This window comes from Salmo trutta, chromosome 21 (genome assembly GCF_901001165.1).
Source record: "Salmo trutta chromosome 21, fSalTru1.1, whole genome shotgun sequence".
Lineage (NCBI taxonomy): Eukaryota > Metazoa > Chordata > Actinopteri > Salmoniformes > Salmonidae > Salmo > Salmo trutta.
In genome coordinates, this window is record NC_042977.1 from 46,966,112 (window position 1) to 46,985,228 (window position 19,117).

At 46.1% G+C, this 19,117-nt stretch overlaps 1 protein-coding gene across 1 annotated transcript in view; it reads left to right on the plus strand.

The window, feature by feature from the left end:
* vav3b (vav 3 guanine nucleotide exchange factor b) overlaps nucleotides 1-19,117 on the plus strand; it is a 134,143-nt gene that overhangs the window by 32,510 nt on the left and 82,516 nt on the right. The window contains exons 3-13 of the mRNA XM_029705968.1: nucleotides 2,384-2,442; nucleotides 2,614-2,679; nucleotides 9,605-9,722; nucleotides 9,882-9,974; nucleotides 12,228-12,296; nucleotides 12,412-12,515; nucleotides 12,740-12,839; nucleotides 13,061-13,156; nucleotides 14,303-14,371; nucleotides 14,463-14,549; nucleotides 18,361-18,446. Of these exons, the coding sequence (XP_029561828.1) occupies nucleotides 2,384-2,442; nucleotides 2,614-2,679; nucleotides 9,605-9,722; nucleotides 9,882-9,974; nucleotides 12,228-12,296; nucleotides 12,412-12,515; nucleotides 12,740-12,839; nucleotides 13,061-13,156; nucleotides 14,303-14,371; nucleotides 14,463-14,549; nucleotides 18,361-18,446 (947 nt within the window). The remainder of the gene's footprint in view (nucleotides 1-2,383; nucleotides 2,443-2,613; nucleotides 2,680-9,604; nucleotides 9,723-9,881; nucleotides 9,975-12,227; nucleotides 12,297-12,411; nucleotides 12,516-12,739; nucleotides 12,840-13,060; nucleotides 13,157-14,302; nucleotides 14,372-14,462; nucleotides 14,550-18,360; nucleotides 18,447-19,117) is intronic.

Genomic DNA, 19,117 nt, shown 5'->3' on the forward strand with positions numbered 1-19,117 from the left:
CACTGTTAGGTCTACACTGGAGGAGACAGAGAGAGAAACACGTTTAGGCAGCGAATACAGCTTTGGGTCTTTTTGGATAAGTCTCTAAGAGCTTTCCACACCTAGATTCTGCAACATTTGCCCATTATTCTTGCCATAGATTTTCAAGCAGATTTATGTCAAAACTGTAACTCTGTCACACAGGAACATTCACTGTCTTCTTGGTAAGCAACTCCAGTGTAACTTTTGGCCTTGTGTTTTAGGTTATTGTGCTGTTGAAAGGTGAATTACTCTCTCAGTGTCTGGTGGAAAGCAGACTGAACCAGGTTTTTCTCTAGGATTTTGCCTGTGCTAAGCTCTATTCCATTTCTTTTTATCCTAAAAATACTCCCTCGTCCTTGCTGATGACAAGCATACAGATAACATGATGCAGCTTGAAAATATGAAGAGTGGTACTCAGTGATGTGTGGTGTTGAATTTGCCACAAACATAAAGTTTTGTATTCAGGACATAAAGTTAATTTCTTTGACACAGTTTTAGAGTTTTACTTTCATGCCTTATTGCAAACAGGACAAATGTTTTGGAATAGTTTTATTCTGTACAGGCTTCCTTCTTTTCACTCTGTCATTTAGGTTAGTATTGTGGAGTAACTACAATGTTGTTGGTCCACCCTCAGTTTTCTCCTATCACAGCCATTAAACTCTGTTTTAAAGTCACCATTGGTCTCATGGTGAAATCCCTGAGCAGTTTCCTTCCTCTCTGGCTACTGAGTTAGTAAGGATGCCTGTATCTTTGTAGTGACTGTGTGTTTTGATACACCTTCCAAAGTGTAATTTTAATGTCATCATGTTCAAAGGGATATTCAATGTCTGCTTTTGTTGTTGTTGTATTCTACCTTAGGTGCCATTCTTTGCGAGGCTTTGGAAAGCATCCCTGGTTTTGTGGTTGAATCTGTGTTTGAAATTCACTGCTCGACTGTGGAACCATACAGATAATTGTATGTGGGGGGTACAGATAGGAGGTAAACACAATTATTCCATGCAACTTATTATGTGACTTGTTAAGCACATTTTTACTCCTGAACTTATTTAGGCTCCACATAACAAAGGGGTTGAATACTTATTGACTCAAGACATTTCAGCTTTTCATTTTTAATTAATTTAGAATAAATTATATAAAAACATAATTCCACTTTGACATTATGGCGTATTGTGTGTAGACCAATGACACATCTGAATTTAATACAGTTTTAATTCAGGCTGTAACACAACAAAATGTGGAAAAAGTCAACGGGTGTAAATACTTTCTGAAGGCACTGTAACATTGCAATTGTATAGCTAATAAGCTAATGTGTTTGTAGATTTGTATTGTAGATGCACTGAGGGGAATGAACCTTTAGCAGTCAAGGGGATAATGTCTGGGGTCATTTTTGCTCTTCTCTAAATAGCATTTTAAAGTGTTTTAATTGTATAGAAATGCAGTAAACGAGATTGAACTTTCACCCCCCCTCCCCCGGTTCACCATGGTTACGGCCATGTTTTATTTTTGTTAATGTTTTTAACTGTATTTTATCTATGTTAATATTGAGTTAGAGTGTTTGGTCTAGACAACGACCGCCCTCCTGCAGTTATTAACCTAGTTCACTACTCTCAGTTAACTAGAATCAATATGTATCCTAGTTTTTATGGATGTGGACAGACGCCTCAGGCCAGTCGTTTGTTTTTGGGGACCAAAGATAAAGGCAGAATATACACATTAGATGTTATTTGGTATTACATGAAAGTGCTGCAGTAATAGTAAAAAGATCACACACACACACACACACACACACACACACACACACACACACACACACACACACACACACACACACACACACACACACACACACACACACACACACACACACACACACACTTCCTGAGATGTATATGAATTTAGTTTTGGATTTTAACCACTTCCTCCAGTGAGAGGCTCAGTGAGGGGCTCAGTGAGGGGCTCAGTGAGAGGCTCAGTGAGGGGCTGGCGTATATCTGTGGTCAACACACTTTACTCAGATGTGAGATAGGTAAGTGTGTGCTTGTATGTAAAAAAACCTCTGTAAAACAGCTACATCTAAACACCAGGAGCATTGCATTCAAACCCACCAAATCCAAAGCCCAGTGGGGCAGCAGGTAGCCTAGCGGTTCGAGCTGACAAAGTCAAAAATCTGTCATTCTGCCCCTGAACAAGGCAGTTAACCTATAGTTCCCCGTTAGGAATTTGTTATTAACTGACTTGCCTTGTTAAATAAAGGTTACATTTTTTTAAATAAAAAAAGATCATAACTTTCTGATCAGTACTTCACATTGATATCTACTGAATACACTTCACTCACGCATTTCTTCTTCTTCTCTCCCGCCAGGTGATGGATACTCTGTCCATGCTTTCCTACTCCACGGTCGCGCAACAGGCAGGAATCAAGTACGTCTCACTTATATTTCAACCCAAACAAAGTGCCAAACACTGGGCTTAATGATGTCGTGTGGAGTCATCACTTCAGCTGTTTTTTTGTTGTTGTTTTTTTTTTTTTTACCAACATGACATGTAATTGATGATGTGTAATATCTGGGATACTTCCCTTTTTTTTGACAGGCCCTTTCCAACAGAGGAGAGTCTGAAAGACGAGGATATTTACAGTCATCTGAAGGACCTGATTGAGTAAGTCTGTTGATCTCTCCATATGGACATTTCATTTAATCTATCCATATATACCATTGATAAACAGTATGTACAGTTGAAGTCGGAAGTTTACATACACCTTAGCCGAATACATTTAAACTCAGTTTTTCACAATTCCGGACATTTAATCCGAGTAAAAATTCCCTGTTTTAGGTCAGTTAGGATTACCACTTTATTTTAAGAATGTGAAATGTCAGAATAATAGTAGAGATAATGATTTATTTCAGCTTTTATTTCTTTCATCACATTCCCAGTGGGTCAGAAGTTTACATACACTCAATTAGTATTTGGTAGCATTGCCTTTACATTGTTTAACTTGGGTCAAACGTTTTGGGTAGCCTTCCACAAGCTTCCCACAATAAATTGGGTGAATTTTGTCCCATTCCTCCTGACCAGAGCTGGTGTAACTGAGTCAGGTTTGTAGGCCTCCTTGCTAACACACGCTTTTTCATTTCTGCCCACAAATGTTCTATAGGATTGAGGTCAGGGCTTTGTGATGGCCACTCCAATACTTTGACTTTGTTGTCCTTAAGCCATTTTGCCACAAATTTGGAAATATGCTTGGGGTCATAGTCCATTTGGAAGACCCATTTGCAACCAAGCTTTAACTTCCTGACTGATGTCTTGAAATGTTGCTTCAATATATCCACATAATTTTCCTGCCTCATGATGCCATCGATTATGTGAAGTGCACCGGTCCCTCCATGCTTCACGGTTGGGATGGTGTTCTTCGGCTTGCAAGCCTCCCACTTTTTCCTCCAAACATAACGATGGTCATTATGGCCAAACAGTTCTATTTTTGTTTCATCAGACCAAACGACATTTCTTCAAAAAGTACGATCTTTGTCCCCATGTGCAGATGCAAACCGTAGTCTGGCTTTTTATGCCGGTTTTGGAGCAGTGGCTTCTTCCTTGCTGAGCAGCCTTTCAGGTTATGTCAATATAGGACTCTTTTGACTGTGGATATAGATACTTTTGTACCTGTTTCCTCCAGCATCTTCACAAGGTCCTTTGCTGTTGTTTTGGGATTGATTTGCACTTTTCGCACCAAAGTACGTTCATCTCTAGGAGACAGAACGCCTCTCCTTCCTGAACGGTATGACGGCTGCGTGGTCCCATGGTGTTTATTCTTGCGTACTATTGTTTGTACAGATGAACGTGGTACCTTCAGGCTTTGGAAATTGCTCCCAAGGATGAACCAGACCTGTGGAGGTCTACCATTTTTTTCTGAGGTCTTGACTGATTTCTTTTGATTTTCCCATGATGTCAAGCCAAGAGGCACTGAGTTTGAAGGTAGGCCTTGAAATACATCCACAGGTACACCTCCAATTGACTCAAATTATGTCAATTAGCCTATTAGAAGCTTCTAAAGCCATGACATCATTTTCTGAAATTTTCCAAGCTGTTTAAAGGCACAGTCAACTTAGTGTATGTAAACTTCTGACCCACTGGAATTGTGATACAGTGAATTATAATTGAAACAATCTGTCTGTAAACAATTCTTGGAACAATTACTTGCGTCATGCACAAAGTAGATGTCCTAACCGACTTGCCAAAACTATAGTTTGTTAACAAGACATTTGTGAAGTGGTTGAAAAACGAGTTTTAATGTACACAAGGGGGCGTAAAACAGACCATTGTGCATCTATTAGCAGAATTCTAACAAAATTAGCACAAGTAATAGCAAATTTCCATAGAGGTTGCTAGCTAAATATGCTAATGACAGTGTAACCGATGTGAAATGGCTAGTTAGTTAGCGGTGGTGCGCGCTAATAGCGTTTCAATCAGTGACGTCACTCGCTCTGAGACTTGAAGTAAGGTTTCCCCTTGCGTTGCAAGGGCCGTGGCTTTTGTGGTGCGATGGGTAACGATGCTTCGTGGGTGTCAGTTGTTGATGTGTGCAAGGGTCCCTGGTTCGAGCCCAGGTTGTGGCGAAGAGAGGGACGGAACCTACACTGTTACAACAGCAAATGAAAATAAACTAATGGCAAAGACAGGCAATCCAGCTTTCACATGTTCAGGCTTTACTAACTTCAAGTTCTTTAGAATCTTGATTTTCTATAACTATATAAATGTGCATTAATTAGCATAAATTAACAGTAACTCTTGAACAGTTCAATCTAGAGAAACCAAACCAACTAAGGATATAAACTTTCTTACTTTTGTCATTATTCTTATTATATCTAGTTTTTTTTATGTTCAAGCTATCCAAACTTCAAATTCTTAAAAACGTGTATCAACTATAGCTATTAAATTTACATAAATTAGCATAAAATAACCCATCAAACCAACTTTCACATGTTTAGGCCATCCTATTTAATCCTATCCAATCAATCAATTCATCTATCCATCTACCTACTTTTTCAACTATAACCAGTCACCGCCATTACTAATGCAGTCACCACCATTACTAATGCAGTCACCGCCATTACTAATGCAGTCACCACCATTACTACTGCAGTCACCACCATTACTAATGCAGTCACCACCATTACTAATGCAGTCACCACCATTACTAATGCAGTCACCGCCATTACTAATGCAGTCACCACCATTACTAATGCAGTCACCACCATTACTACTGCAGTCACCACCATTACTAATGCAGTCACCACCATTACTACTGCAGTCACCACCATTACTAATGCAGTCACCACCATTACTACTGCAGTCACCACCATTACTACTGCAGTCACCACCATTACTACTGCAGTCACCGCCATTACTACTGCAGTCACCGCCATTACTACTGCAGTCACCGCCATTACTACTGCAGTCACCACCGTTACTACTGCAGCAGTCACCACCATTACTACTGCAGTCACCACCATTACTAATGCAGCAGTCACCACCATTACTACTGCAGTCACCACCATTACTACTGCAGTCACCACCAGTCACCACCATTACTACCGCAGTCAATGTGCTTTTCTAGTTCTGTCATTTAGTTTTGTAGCATTTAGTTTGCATCCCACCAATGACACAGTGTTGTCACTGATGTGATTGAAAGCTGAGAGAGAGAGAGACAGACAGACAGACAGACAGACAGACAGACAGACAGACAGACAGACAGACAGACAGACAGACAGAGAGAGACTGAGACAGACAGAGAGAGACTGAGACAGACAGAGAGAGACTGAGACAGACAGAGAGAGACTGAGACAGACAGAGAGAGACTGAGACAGACAGAGAGAGACTGAGACAGACAGACAGAGACAGACAGACAGAGAGAGACAGAGAGACTGAGAGAGACTGAGAGAGACTGACAGAGACTGACAGACAGACGGAGAATGAGACTCTCAGAACGTTCACAGTCAGCCCACTGACACCCCTATCAGACCATAGCAAAATCACAGTCTACTTGAACAGAGTAATACTCAATCATGAGGCATCAAAACCAAAGGAACTGAGTAACATTAAGAAATGCTATAGATGGAAGGAATGCAGTTTGGAAACCTACCAAAAAACAATTATGCAACAACAAATGTAATCCCTTTTAGACAATTTCCTCTGTAAAACGTTCCACTGTAATAGTGAAGGTGTAAACTTGGCAGTAGAAAATCTTAACAGTATATTTGACTTCTCAGCTAACCTATCAAATCTAAAAATCTCAAATAGAAAACCGAAGAAAATGAACAACAATGACAAATGGTTTGATGAAGAATGCAGAAATCTAAGAAAGAAACCTGTCCAACCAAAACATAGAGACCCAGAAAACCTGAGTCTACGACTCCACTATGGTGAATCACTAAAACAATACAGAAATACACTACGGAAAAAGAAGGAACAGAACGTCAGAAATCAGCTCAGTGTAATTGAAGAATCCATAGACTCTAACCACTTCTGGGAAAATTGGAAAACACGAAACAAACAACAACACGAAGAATTATCTATCCAAAATGGAGATGTATGGGTAAACCACTTCTCCAATCTTTTTGGCCCTATAACAAAGAACAAACAGCAAAAACATATAACATGATCAAATACAAATCTTAGAATCAACCATTAAAGACTACCAGAACCCACCGGATTCTCCAATTACCTTGAATGAGCTACAGGACAAAATAAAAACCCTCAAACCCAAAAAGGCATGTGGTGTTGATGAAATGATCAAATATACAGACAACAAATTCCAATTGGCTATACTAAAACTCTTTAACGTCATCCTTAGCTCTGGCATCTTCCCCAATATTTGGAACCAAGGACTGATCACCCCAATCCACAAAAGTGGAGACAAATTTGACCCCAATAACTACCGTGGGATATGCGTCAACAGCAACCTTGGGAAAATCCTCTGCATTACCATTAACAGCAGACTCGTACATTTCCTCAGTGAAAACAATGTACAGAGCAAAATACAAATTGGCTTTTTACCAAATTACCATACAACAGACCATGTATTCACACCCTAATTGACAAAAAACAAACCAAAACAAAGGCAAAGTCTTCTCATGCTTTGTTGATTTCAAAAAAGCCTTCGACTCAATTTGGCATGAGGGTCTGCTATACAAATTGATGAAAAGTGGTGTTGGGGTAAAGCATACAATATTATAAAATCCATGTACACAAACAACAAGTGTGCGGTAAAAAGAGGCAAAAAACACACACATTTCTTCCCACAGGGCTGTGGTGTGAGACAGGGATGCAGCTTAAGCCCACCCTTTTCAACATATATATCAATGAATTGGCGCGGGCACTAGAAAAGTTTGCAGCACCCGGCCTCACCCTACTAGAATCTGAAGTCAAATGTCTACTGTTTGCTGATGATCTGGTGCTTCTGTCACCAACCAAGGAGGGCCTACAGCAGCACCTAGATATTCTGCACAGATTCTGCCAGACCTGGGCCCTGACAGTAAATCTCAGTAAGACCAAAATAATGGTATTCCAAAAAAGGTCCAGTTACCAGGACCACAAATAAAAATTCCATCTAGACACCGTTGCTCTAGAGCACACAAAAAAACGATACATACCTTGGCCTAAACATCAGCGCCACAGGAAACTTCCACAAAGCTGTGAATGATCTGACAAGGCAAGAAGGGCCTTCTATGCCATCAAAAGGAACATAAAATTCAACATACCAATTAGGATCTGGCTAAAAATACTTGAATCAGTCATAGAACCCATTGCCCTTTATGGTTGTGAGGTCTGGGGTCCGCTCACCAACCAAGAGTTCACAAAATGGGACAAACACCAAATTGAGACTCTGCATGCAGAATTCTGCAAAAATATCCTCTGTGTACAACATAGAACACCAAATAATGCATGCAGAGCAGAATTAGGCCGATACCTGCTAATTATCAAAATCCAGAAAAGAAAGTTAAATTCTAAAACCAGCTAAAAGGAAGTGATTCCCAAACCTTCCATAACAAAGCCATCACCTACAGAGAGATGAACCTGGAGAAGAGTCTCCTAAGCAAGCTGGTCCTGTGGCTCTGTTCACAAACACAAACGCACCCCACAGAGCCCCAGGACAGCAGCACAATTAGACCCAACCAAATCATGAGAAAACAAAAATATAATTACTTGACACATTGGAAAGAATTAAAAACAAAAATGAGCAAACTAGAATGCTATTTGGCCCTAAACAGAGAGTACACAGTGGCAGAATACCTGACCACAGTGACTGACCCAAACTTAAGGAAAGCTTTGACTATGTATAGATTCAGTGAGCATAGCCTTGCTATTGAGAAAGGCCGCCGTAGGCAGACATGGCTTTCAAGAGAAGACAGGCTATGTGCACACTGCCCACAAAATGAGGTGGAAACTGAGCTGCACTTCCTAACCTCCTGCACAATGTATGACCATATTAGAGACACATATTTCACTCAGATTACACAGATCCACAAAGAATTCGAAAACAAACCCCATTTTGATAAATTCCCATATCTACTGGGTGAAATTCCACAGTGTGCCATCACAACAGCAAGATATGTGACCTGTTGCCACAAGAAAAGGGCAACCAGTGAAGAACAAACAACATTGTAAATACAACCCATATATTTATGCTTGTTTATTTTCACTTGTGTACTTTAACCATTTGTAAATCGTTACAACACTGTATATATACATAATAGGACATTTGTAATGTCTTTATTCTTTTGAAGGTTCTGTATGTGTAATGTTTACTGTTCATTTTTATTGTTTATTTCACTGTTGTGTATGATCTATATCACTTGCTTTGGCAATGTTAACACATGTTTCCCATGCTATTAAAGCCCCTTGAATTGAATTGAATTGAGAGACTGAGACAGAGACAGAGACTGAGACAGAGAGAGACAGACAGAAAAATGTAAAAAATAGAAAACAATTAGTGTCATTTCCCCAAATTTGAAACCCTTATTCAAGGTTTCAAAGACCTCTTTGATGAGAATAGGCTACCCGTCCTGTTGGGGGAGGACGCAGAGAGCTGTGGGTTGGCAGCGCACTACATTGCTGCCTGCCATTAGATGAGGGACAGTGTCTGACAGACCAGTCAACGTGCACATTTCCTCTACTGTATGCTTATTGTTCAATGTATGGTTATTTTGACCCTTGGTTATTGTTGTTACTGTTGTCCCTTTGACAATTTTGATTCTTATTATTTTAATATTGTAAATATCCAAAATAAGCTTTGGCAATATGTACATTGTTGTGCCAATGAGAGAGAGAGAGAGAGAGAGAGAGAGAGAGAGAGAGAGAGAGAGAGAGAGAGAGAGAGAGAGAGATCCCGCTTAGCAGACTTGACGTACTGCGTAGTGTATACGTCTGCCTGTGAAACAGCACCCCCCTGTGGGAAACCATGACAAGACACCTGGGTCGATGTTTGAATTGTGGCAGTTCCTTCACCTACCCTCTCTTTAGCTTTACAATGGCCTCATCTCAAAGAGAGTGTGTGTGTGTGTGTGCGGGCCTGTTTCTGTGTCAGTGAGAACATTCTAGAGGATGAGGAAGAGTTGTATGCTCCAGTCTACGGGTTTGATGACACCGATGAAGGAGGAGAGATCTACGAAGACCTGATGAGAACCGAACAGCACCCTACACTGGTACACACACACACACACACTCACCACGAAAACACACACGTTAAGGTTACTGAAATATATTTTGTAACAGACCTTAAGCAGAATGTGTTTGTGAGCCCCCCCCCCCCAAAAAACAAACAATTGGGACCAAAAGTTTACTAGACATGTTCTTCCCTACAGAAGCAGGCTGAGCAGAATGTGAGAAGCTGCTGCCTCTCAGAGATCAAACAAACAGAGGAGAGATACACAGAGACCCTGGAGTCTATAGAGAAGGTAAGAGTTACACAGAGACCCTGGAGTCTATAGAGAAGGTAAGAGTTACACAGAGACCCTGGAGTCTATAGAGAAGGTAAGAGATACACAGAGACCCTGGAGTCTATAGAGAAGGAGAGAGTTACACAGAGACCCTGGAGTCTATAGAGAAGGTAAGAGTTACACAGAGACCCTGGAGTCTATAGAGAAGGAGAGAGTTACACAGAGACCCTGGAGTCTATAGAGAACGTAAGAGTTACACAGAGACCCTGGGGTCGTTAGAGAAGGAGACAGTTACACAGAGACCCTGGAGTCTATAGAGAAGGTAAGAGTTACACAGAGACCCTGGGGTTGTTAGAGAAGGAGACAGTTACACAGAGACCCTGGAGCCTATAGAGAATGTAAGAGTTACACAGAGACCCTGGAGTCTATAGAGAAGGTAAGAGTTACACAGAGACCCTGGAGTCTATAGAGAAGGAGAGAGTTACACAGAGACCCTGGAGTCTATAGAGAAGGTAAGAGTTACACAGAGACCCTGGAGTCTATAGAGAAGGAGAGAGTTACACAGAGACCCTGGAGTCTACAGAGAAGGTAAGAGTTACACAGAGACCCTGGGGTCGTTAGAGAAGGTAAGAGTTACACAGAGACCCTGTGGTCTATAGAGAAGGAGAGAGTTGCACAGAGACCCTGGAGTCTATAGAGAAGGAGAGAGTTACACAGAGACCCTGTAGAGCTTACATAGAGATGCCGTGCAGACTGGCAGTCTAGCTGCTACTCTATAGATGCCATGCAGACTGCAGTCTAGCTGCTACTCTATAGATGCCGTGCAGACTGGCAGTCTAGCTGCTACTCTATAGATGCCGTGCAGACTGCAGTCTAGCTGCTACTCTATAGATGCCATGCAGACTGCAGTCTAGCTGCTACTCTATAGATGCCATGCAGACTGCAGTCTAGCTGCTACTCTATAGATGCCGTGCAGACTGGCAGTCTAGCTGCTACTCTATAGATGCCATGCAGACTGCAGTCTAGCTGCTACTCTATAGATGCCATGCAGACTGGCAGTCTAGCTGCTACTCTATAGATGCCGTGCAGACTGCAGTCTAGCTGCTACTTTAGAGATGCCGTGCAGACTGCAGTATAGCTGCTACTCTATAGATGCCATGCAGACTGCAGTATAGCTGCTACTCTATAGATGCCATGCAGACTGGCAGTCTAGCTGCTACTCTATAAATGCCATTCAGACTGGAAGTCTAGCTGCTACTCTATAGATGCCGTGCAGACTGGCAGTCTAGCTGCTACTCTATATATGCAGACTGCTGTATAGCTGCTACTCTATATATGCAGAGTGCTGTATAGCTGCTACTCTATAAATGCCATGCAGACTGGAAGTCTAGCTGCTACTCTATAGATGCCATGCAGACTGCAGTCTAGCTGCTACTCTATATATGCCATGCAGACTGCAGTCTAGCTGCTACTCTATAGATGCCATGCAGACTGCAGTCTAGCTGCTACTCTATATATGCAGACTGCAGTCTAGCTGCTACTCTATAGATGCCATGCAGACTGCAGTCTAGCTGCTACTCTATAGATGCCATGCAGACTGCAGTCTAGCTGCTACTCTATATATGCCATGCAGACTGCAGTCTAGCTGCTACTCTATAGATGCCATGCAGACTGCAGTCTAGCTGCTACTCTATATATGCAGACTGCAGTCTAGCTGCTACTCTATAGATGCCATGCAGACTGCAGTCTAGCTGCTACTCTATAGATGCCATGCAGACTGCAGTCTAGCTGCTACTCTATAGATGCCGTGCAGACAGCAGTCTAGCTGCTACTCTATAGATGCCGTGCAGACAGCAGTCTAGCTGCTACTCTATAGATGCCGTGCAGATTGGCAGTCTAGCTGCTACTCTATAGATGCCATGCAGACTGCAGTCTAGCTGCTACTCTATAGATGCCATGCAGACTGCAGTCTAGCTGCTACTCTATAGATGCCATGCAGACTGCAGTCTAGCTGCTACTCTATAGATGCCGTGCAGACTGCAGTATAGCTGCTACTTTAGAGATGCCGTGCAGACTGAAGTATTTGTGGTTTGCAGTCAGTCCTGATATGAGTAGTTGGTCCAAGCCTCATGACCTGAACAGGAAACTCCTGGTCCTGTATGTGTATATATATATATATATATATATATATATGACTGATACAATCTGAGCCTGAGGTGGAAGTGATAAAGTCATATCTTAACTTTTGTTCTATACGTTTTTTTTTCACAGTACTTCTTGAATCCCCTGAAGAAATTTTTCTCTGCGGCGGAAATCGACAAGGTTTTCATCAACATCCCTGTAAGAACAGCCCGAATTGTCATCTTTACACAAATGGCGTCTTTACGGAGTAGACTTGAGTTAAGAGTTATGAACTTCTTGTAATGTACACCATCTGATCTCTCTCTGTTCATAGGACCTGGTGAAAGTCCATAAGAGTCTGATGGTGGAGGTGCAAGAGTCCATTCTCAACAAGAACGCCTTGAACCTCTACCAGATCTTCATCGCCTATAAGGACAGGTAGGCCTTTGTCATTAATAACACGTTCTCTAATGGTGTTTACCTACACAGAAATGACAATAAATAGTCTATTGTAATGTCTTGTATAACAGTTAGTCAGAAGAATATCAATCAGAATCTGGAAAATATCAGAAACATTTCTTCAGGGAGATTCAGGAAGTACTTTGACTTGCTGCTACTCAAATTCACCATTTGGTATCATATACTTTCCTTCTGCATTGCAGGTTACTCATTTATGGAATCTACTGCAGCCATGTTGAGATATCCATCACAGTGTTGGACTTCATCTGTAAGGAGAAAGAGGATGTTCGACTAAAGCTAAAGGTGAGACCAGTTGTTCTGATACAGTCCATGGGTAAGGCAACATGGCGATGAATTAGAATATTCTATTCGTAATTATTATTATTGAATAGGATCTCCATGGTGAATGATCTGAGGAACTAGCCTCAGCATGACCAGAACCAAGTGACGTTGCCTAGCGATCTCTTGTGTACCTGTTAATGTAATGCTTCATATCCTAATTCATTGTGTTGTTATTGTCTCAGGAATGTTCTAAAAGAGCCAACAATGGGAAGTTCACTCTGAGAGATCTACTGGTGGTTCCCATGCAGAGAGTCCTCAAGTACCATCTCCTACTACAGGTATGTTTACCACAGACACTATACACTAGATACTCTCACACCACTGTTAGGGGTCTGTGATATACACTTCCACTGGGGGGAGACAGCCTCCACGTCTTTTCTCTCTCCACTTTCATACTTCCCTCTCTGAGGAGAGGGGGAGGGAGAGGGGGAGAGTGAGAATATTTGTTTATTTGGATGCCCACAATTTGTTGTTTAGAGAGGGAGAGGGAGAGGGTTTGCTTTCAGCAGTCTCTTTTAGAAATAAGGAGAACAAAAACTCAGATTTCAAAGGAACGGGACATTTGAGTCTTGGCAGGACTGACTCCAGTGGGCTGAACTGCATGTATTTGGCAAGCCGACACAGTGATATCCAAGCAGACACAGTGATATCCAAGCAGACACAGTGATATCCAAGCAGACACAGTGCTATCCAAGCCGACGCAGTGCTATCCAAGCTGATGCAGTGATATCCAAGCAGACACAGTGATATCCAAGCAGACGCAGTGCTATCCAAGCCGACGCAGTGCTATCCAAGCAGACACAGTGATATCCAAGCAGACACAGTGATATCCAAGCAGACACAGTGATATCCAAGCAGACACAGTGCTATCCAAGCCGACGCAGTGCTATCCAAGCTGATGCAGTGATATCCAAGCAGACACAGTGATATCCAAGCAGACGCAGTGCTATCCAAGCCGACGCAGTGCTATCCAAGCAGACACAGTGATATCCAAGCAGACACAGTGATATCCAAGCAGACACAGTGATATCCAAGCAGACACAGTGATATCCAAGCCGGAACAGTGGGAGGAGTTCAAGTTCAGGTTGATCACGGTGATATCCAAGTCTGACATTTTATAACTTGACTCTGAGGGCCACAAATTAATCCATTGAAGATGAAGGAAAACTGTACTGCGGATCCACTCCGAATGTTTCCGCTTTTTTCTTGTTGGCTTGGTTCGCTTCACTGTAAAATGACCGGGTGACAGCTTGGTTTCACTTTCATGCTGTTATAACATCAATATGATTTGGTTGTGCAGTCCCCCTGTAGGCAAACGTCATAGGAAAAGGACTGTCCTGTAGTTTAAATCAAGTATAACCTAGTCTTAATCTAAACAATGTGAAGCTGAGCCTCGTGATTTCCCCGTTGTCTCTGTCTGTTAGGAGCTGGTCAAACACACCCCCGACGCAGTCGACAAGAACAACCTGAAGATGGCTCTGGATGCCATGAAGGTAATTAGCTAGAGACTGTCTCTCTTCTTCTCTTACTAAACCACAATCAGAGAATAGACACTAAACGTCGGACTGTGTGTTTATTGACCAGGACTTGGCTCAGTATGTCAACGAGGTGAAGAGAGACAAGGAGACTCTGAAGGAGATCAACCAGTATCAACGCTCCATCGAGAACCTGGTAACGTAAATCATCATGATTAGACACATCAATTTGTTTCTATTGTTGTTCAATGTGCAATGCGGTCCCAGACACATCATTTACTAGTCCTCCTGACCCACACTGAACATGATCTCACTGATATCATATTAACCACCCCCCTCCCATTACCTTCCCTTACCCCCCTCCCATTACCTCCCTCCCATTACCTCCCATTACCCCCTCCCCTTACCTCCCATTACCCCCCTCCCATTACCTCCCATTACCCCCCTCACATTACCTCCCCTTACCCCCTCCCATTACCTCCCTCCCATTACCTCCCCTTACCCCCTCCCATTACATCCCCTTACCCCCTCCCATTACCTCCCCTTACCCCCCTCCCATTACCTCCCCTTACCTCCCTCCCCTTACCCCCCTCCCATTACCTCCCCTTACCCCCCTCCCATTACCTCCCATTACCCCCCTCCCATTACCTTCCCTTACCCCCCTCCCATTACCTCCCCTTACCCCCTCCCATTACCTCCCTCCCATTACCTCCCCTTACCTCCCTCCCATTACCTCCCCTTACCCCCCTCCCATTACCTCCCCTTACCCCCCTCCCATTACCTCCCATTACCCCCCTCCCATTACCTTCCCTTACCCCCCTCCCATTACCTCCCCTTACCCCCTCCCATTACCTCCCTCCCATTACCTCCCCTTACCTCCCTCCCATTACCTCCCCTTACCCCCTCCCATTACCTCCCATTACCCCCCTCCCATTACCTCCCTCCCCTTACCCCCTCCCATTACCTCCCATTACCCCCCTCCCATTACCTCCCCTTACCCCCTCCCATTACCTTCCCTTACCCCCCTCCCATTACCTCCCCTTACCCCCCTCCCATTACCTCCCATTACCCCCCTCCCATTACCTCCCCTTACCCCCTCCATTACCTTCCCTTACCCTCCCTCCCATTACCTCCCTTACCTCCCTCCCATTACCTTCCCTTACCCCCCTCCCATTACCTCCCCTTACCCCCTCCCATTACCTCCCCTTACCCCCCCCTCCCATTACCTCCCCTACCTCCCTCCCTTACCCCCCTCCCATTACCCCCCCTTAACCCCCCTCCCAGTTACCTTCCCTATCCCCCCTCCCATGACCTCCCTTACCCCCCTCCCATTACCTCCCTTTACCCCTCCCATTACCTCCCCTTACCTCCCTCCCCTTAACCCCCCCCTCCCATTACCTCCCCTTACCCCCCCCTCCCATTACCCCCCTTACCTCCCTCCCCTTACCCCCCTCCCATTACCTCCCCTTACCCCCCCTCCCATTACCTTCCCTTACCCCCTCCCATTACCTCCCCTTACCCCCCTCCCATTACCTCCCCTTACACCCCTCCCATTACCTCCCCTTACCTCCCTCCCCTTACCCCCCTCCCATTACCTCCCCTTACCCCCCTCCCATTACCTCCCTCCCCTTACCTCCCCTTACCCCCCCTCCCATTACCCCCCTCCCATTACCTCCCTTACCCCCCTCCCATTACCTCCCTCCCCTTACCCCCCTCCCATTACCTCCCTCCCATTACCCCCCTCCCATTACCTCCCTCCCATTACCCCCCTCCCATTACCTCCCTCCCATTACCTCCCTCCCATTACCCCCCCTCCCATTACCTCCCTCCCCTTACCCCCCTCCCATTACCTCCCCTTACCCCCCCTCCCATTACCTCCCTCCCCTTACCCCCCTCCCATTACCTCCCTCCCATTACCTCCCCTTACCCCCCTCCCATTACATCCCCTTACCCCCCTCCCATTACATCCCCTTACCCCCTCCCCTTACCCCCCATCCCATTACCTCCCTCCCATTACCTCCCCTTACCCCCTCCCATTACCTGCCCTTACCCCTCCCATTACCTCCCATTACCCCCTCCCATTACCTCCCATTACCCTCCCCATTACCCCCATCCCCTTACCCCCCTCCCATTACCTCCCATTACCTCCCTCCCATTACCTCCCCTTACCCCCCTCCCATTACCTCCCATTACCTCCCTCCCATTACCTCCCCTTACCCCCTCCCATTACATCCCCTTACCCCCCTCCCATTACCTTCCCCTTACCCCCCTCCCATTACCTCCCCTTACCTCCCTCCCCTTACCCCCCTCCCATTACCTCCCCTTACCCCCCTCCCATTACCGTCCCCATTACCCCCCTCCCATTACCTTCCCTTACCCCCCTCCCATTACCCCCCCTTACCTCCCTCCCCTTACCCCCCCTCCCATTACCTCCCCTACCCCCCTCCCATTACCTCCCCTTACCTCCCTCCCCTTACCCCCCTCCCATTACCTCCCCCTTACCCCCCTCCCATTACCTCCCTTACCCCCCTCCCATTACCTCCCCTTACCCCCCTCCCATTACCTCCCCTTACACCCCTCCCATTACCTCCCCTTACCTCCTCCCCTACCCCCCTCCCATTCCTCCCCTTACCCCCCTCCCATTACCTCCCTCCCCTTACCTCCCCCTTACCCCCCTCCATTACCCCCCTCCCATTACCTCCCCTTACCCCCCTCCCATTACCTCCCTCCCCTTACCCCCCTCCCATTACCTCCCTCCCATTACCCCCCTCCCATTACCTCCCTCCCATTACCCCCCTCCCATTACCTCCCTCCCATTACCTCCCTCCCATTACCCCCCCTCCCATTACCTCCCTCCCTTACCCCCCTCCCATTACCTCCCCTTACCCCCCCCTCCCATTACCTCCCTCCCTTACCCCCCTCCCATTACCTCCCCCATTACCTCCCCTTACCCCCCTCCCATTACATCCCCTTACCCCCCTCCCATTACATCCCCCTTACCCCCTCCCCTTACCCCCTCCCATTACCTCCCTCCCATTACCTCCCCTTACCCCCTCCCATTACCTGCCCTTACCCCCTCCCATTACCTCCCATTACCCCCTCCCATTACCTCCCATTACCTCCCCTTACCCCCTCCCCTTACCCCCTCCCATTACCTCCCATTACCTCCCTCCCATTACCTCCCCTTACCCCCTCCCATTACCTCCCATTACCTCCCTCCCATTACCTCCCCTTACCCCCTCCCATTACATCCCTTACCCCCTCCCATTACCTCCCCTTACCCCCCTCCCATTACCTCCCCTTACCTCCCTCCCCTTACCCCCCTCCCATTACCTCCCCTTACCCCCCTCCCATTACCTCCCATTACCCCCCTCCCATTACCTTCCCTTACCCCCCTCCCATTACCTCCCCTTACCCCCCTCCCATTACCTCCCTCCCATTACCTCCCCTTACCTCCCTCCCATTACATCCCCTTACCCCCCTCCCATTACCTCCCATTACCCCCCTCCCATTACCTTCCCTTACCCCCCTCCCATTACCTCCCCTTACCCCCCCTCCCATTACCTCCCCTTACCCCCCTCCCATTACCTCCCCTTACCTCCCTCCCCTTACCCCCCTCCCATTACCTCCCCTTACCCCCCTCCCATTACCTCCCATTACCCCCCTCCCATTACCTCCCCTTACCCCCCTCCCATTACCTCCCCTTACCCCCCTCCCATTACCTCCCATTACCTCCCTCCCATTACCACCCTCCCATTACCTCCCTCCCATTACCTCCCCTTACCCCCATCCCATTACCTCCCCTTACCTCCCTCCCCTTACCCCCTCCCATTACCTCCCATTACTCCCCTCACATTACCTCCCCTTACCCCCATCCCATTACCTCCCCTTACCCCCATCCCATTACCTCCCCTTACCTCCCTCCCCTTACCCCCTCCCATTACCTCCCATTACCCCCCTCACATTACCTCCCATTACCCCCCTCCCATTACCTCCCCTCCCTGAAGAACCAGCCCCTGGAGAGCTACGGACGGCCCAAGGGGGACGGAGAGGTCCGTATGGTGTCTAACGTTGACAAGAAGAAACAGGACAGGTGAGATGGGATTAGGAAAGGCATACTGACTACAGGCTGGTATCCCAGACCCAGTGACTACAGGCTGGTTTCCCAGACCCAGTGACTACAGGCTGGTATCCCAGACCCAGTGACTACAGGCTGGTTTCCCAGACCCAGTGACTACAGGCTGGTTTCCCAGACCCAGTGACTACAGGCTGGTTTCCCAGACCCAGTGACTACAGGCTGGTTTCCCAGACCCAGTGACTACAGGCTGGTTTCCCAGACCCAGTGACCACAGGCTGGTATCCCAGACCCAGTGACTACAGGCTGGTTTCCCAGACCCAGTGACTACAGGCTGGATTCCCAGACCCAGTGACTACAGGCTGGTTTCCCAGACCCAGTGACTACAGGCTGGATTCCCAGACCCAGTGACTACAGGCTGGTTTCCCAGACCCAGTGACTACAGGCTGGTTTCCCAGACCCAGTGACTACAGGCTGGTTTCCCAGACCCAGTGACTACAGGCTGGTTTCCCAGACCCACTGACTACAGGCTGGTTTCCCAGACCCAGGGACTACAGGCTGGTTTCCCAGACCCAGGGACTACAGACTACAGGCTGGATTCCCAGACCCGGTGACTACAGACTGGTTTCCAAAACCCAGTGACTACTAACTACATGTTGGTCAACCCTGGTTGGTGCTAAGGAAGGCTA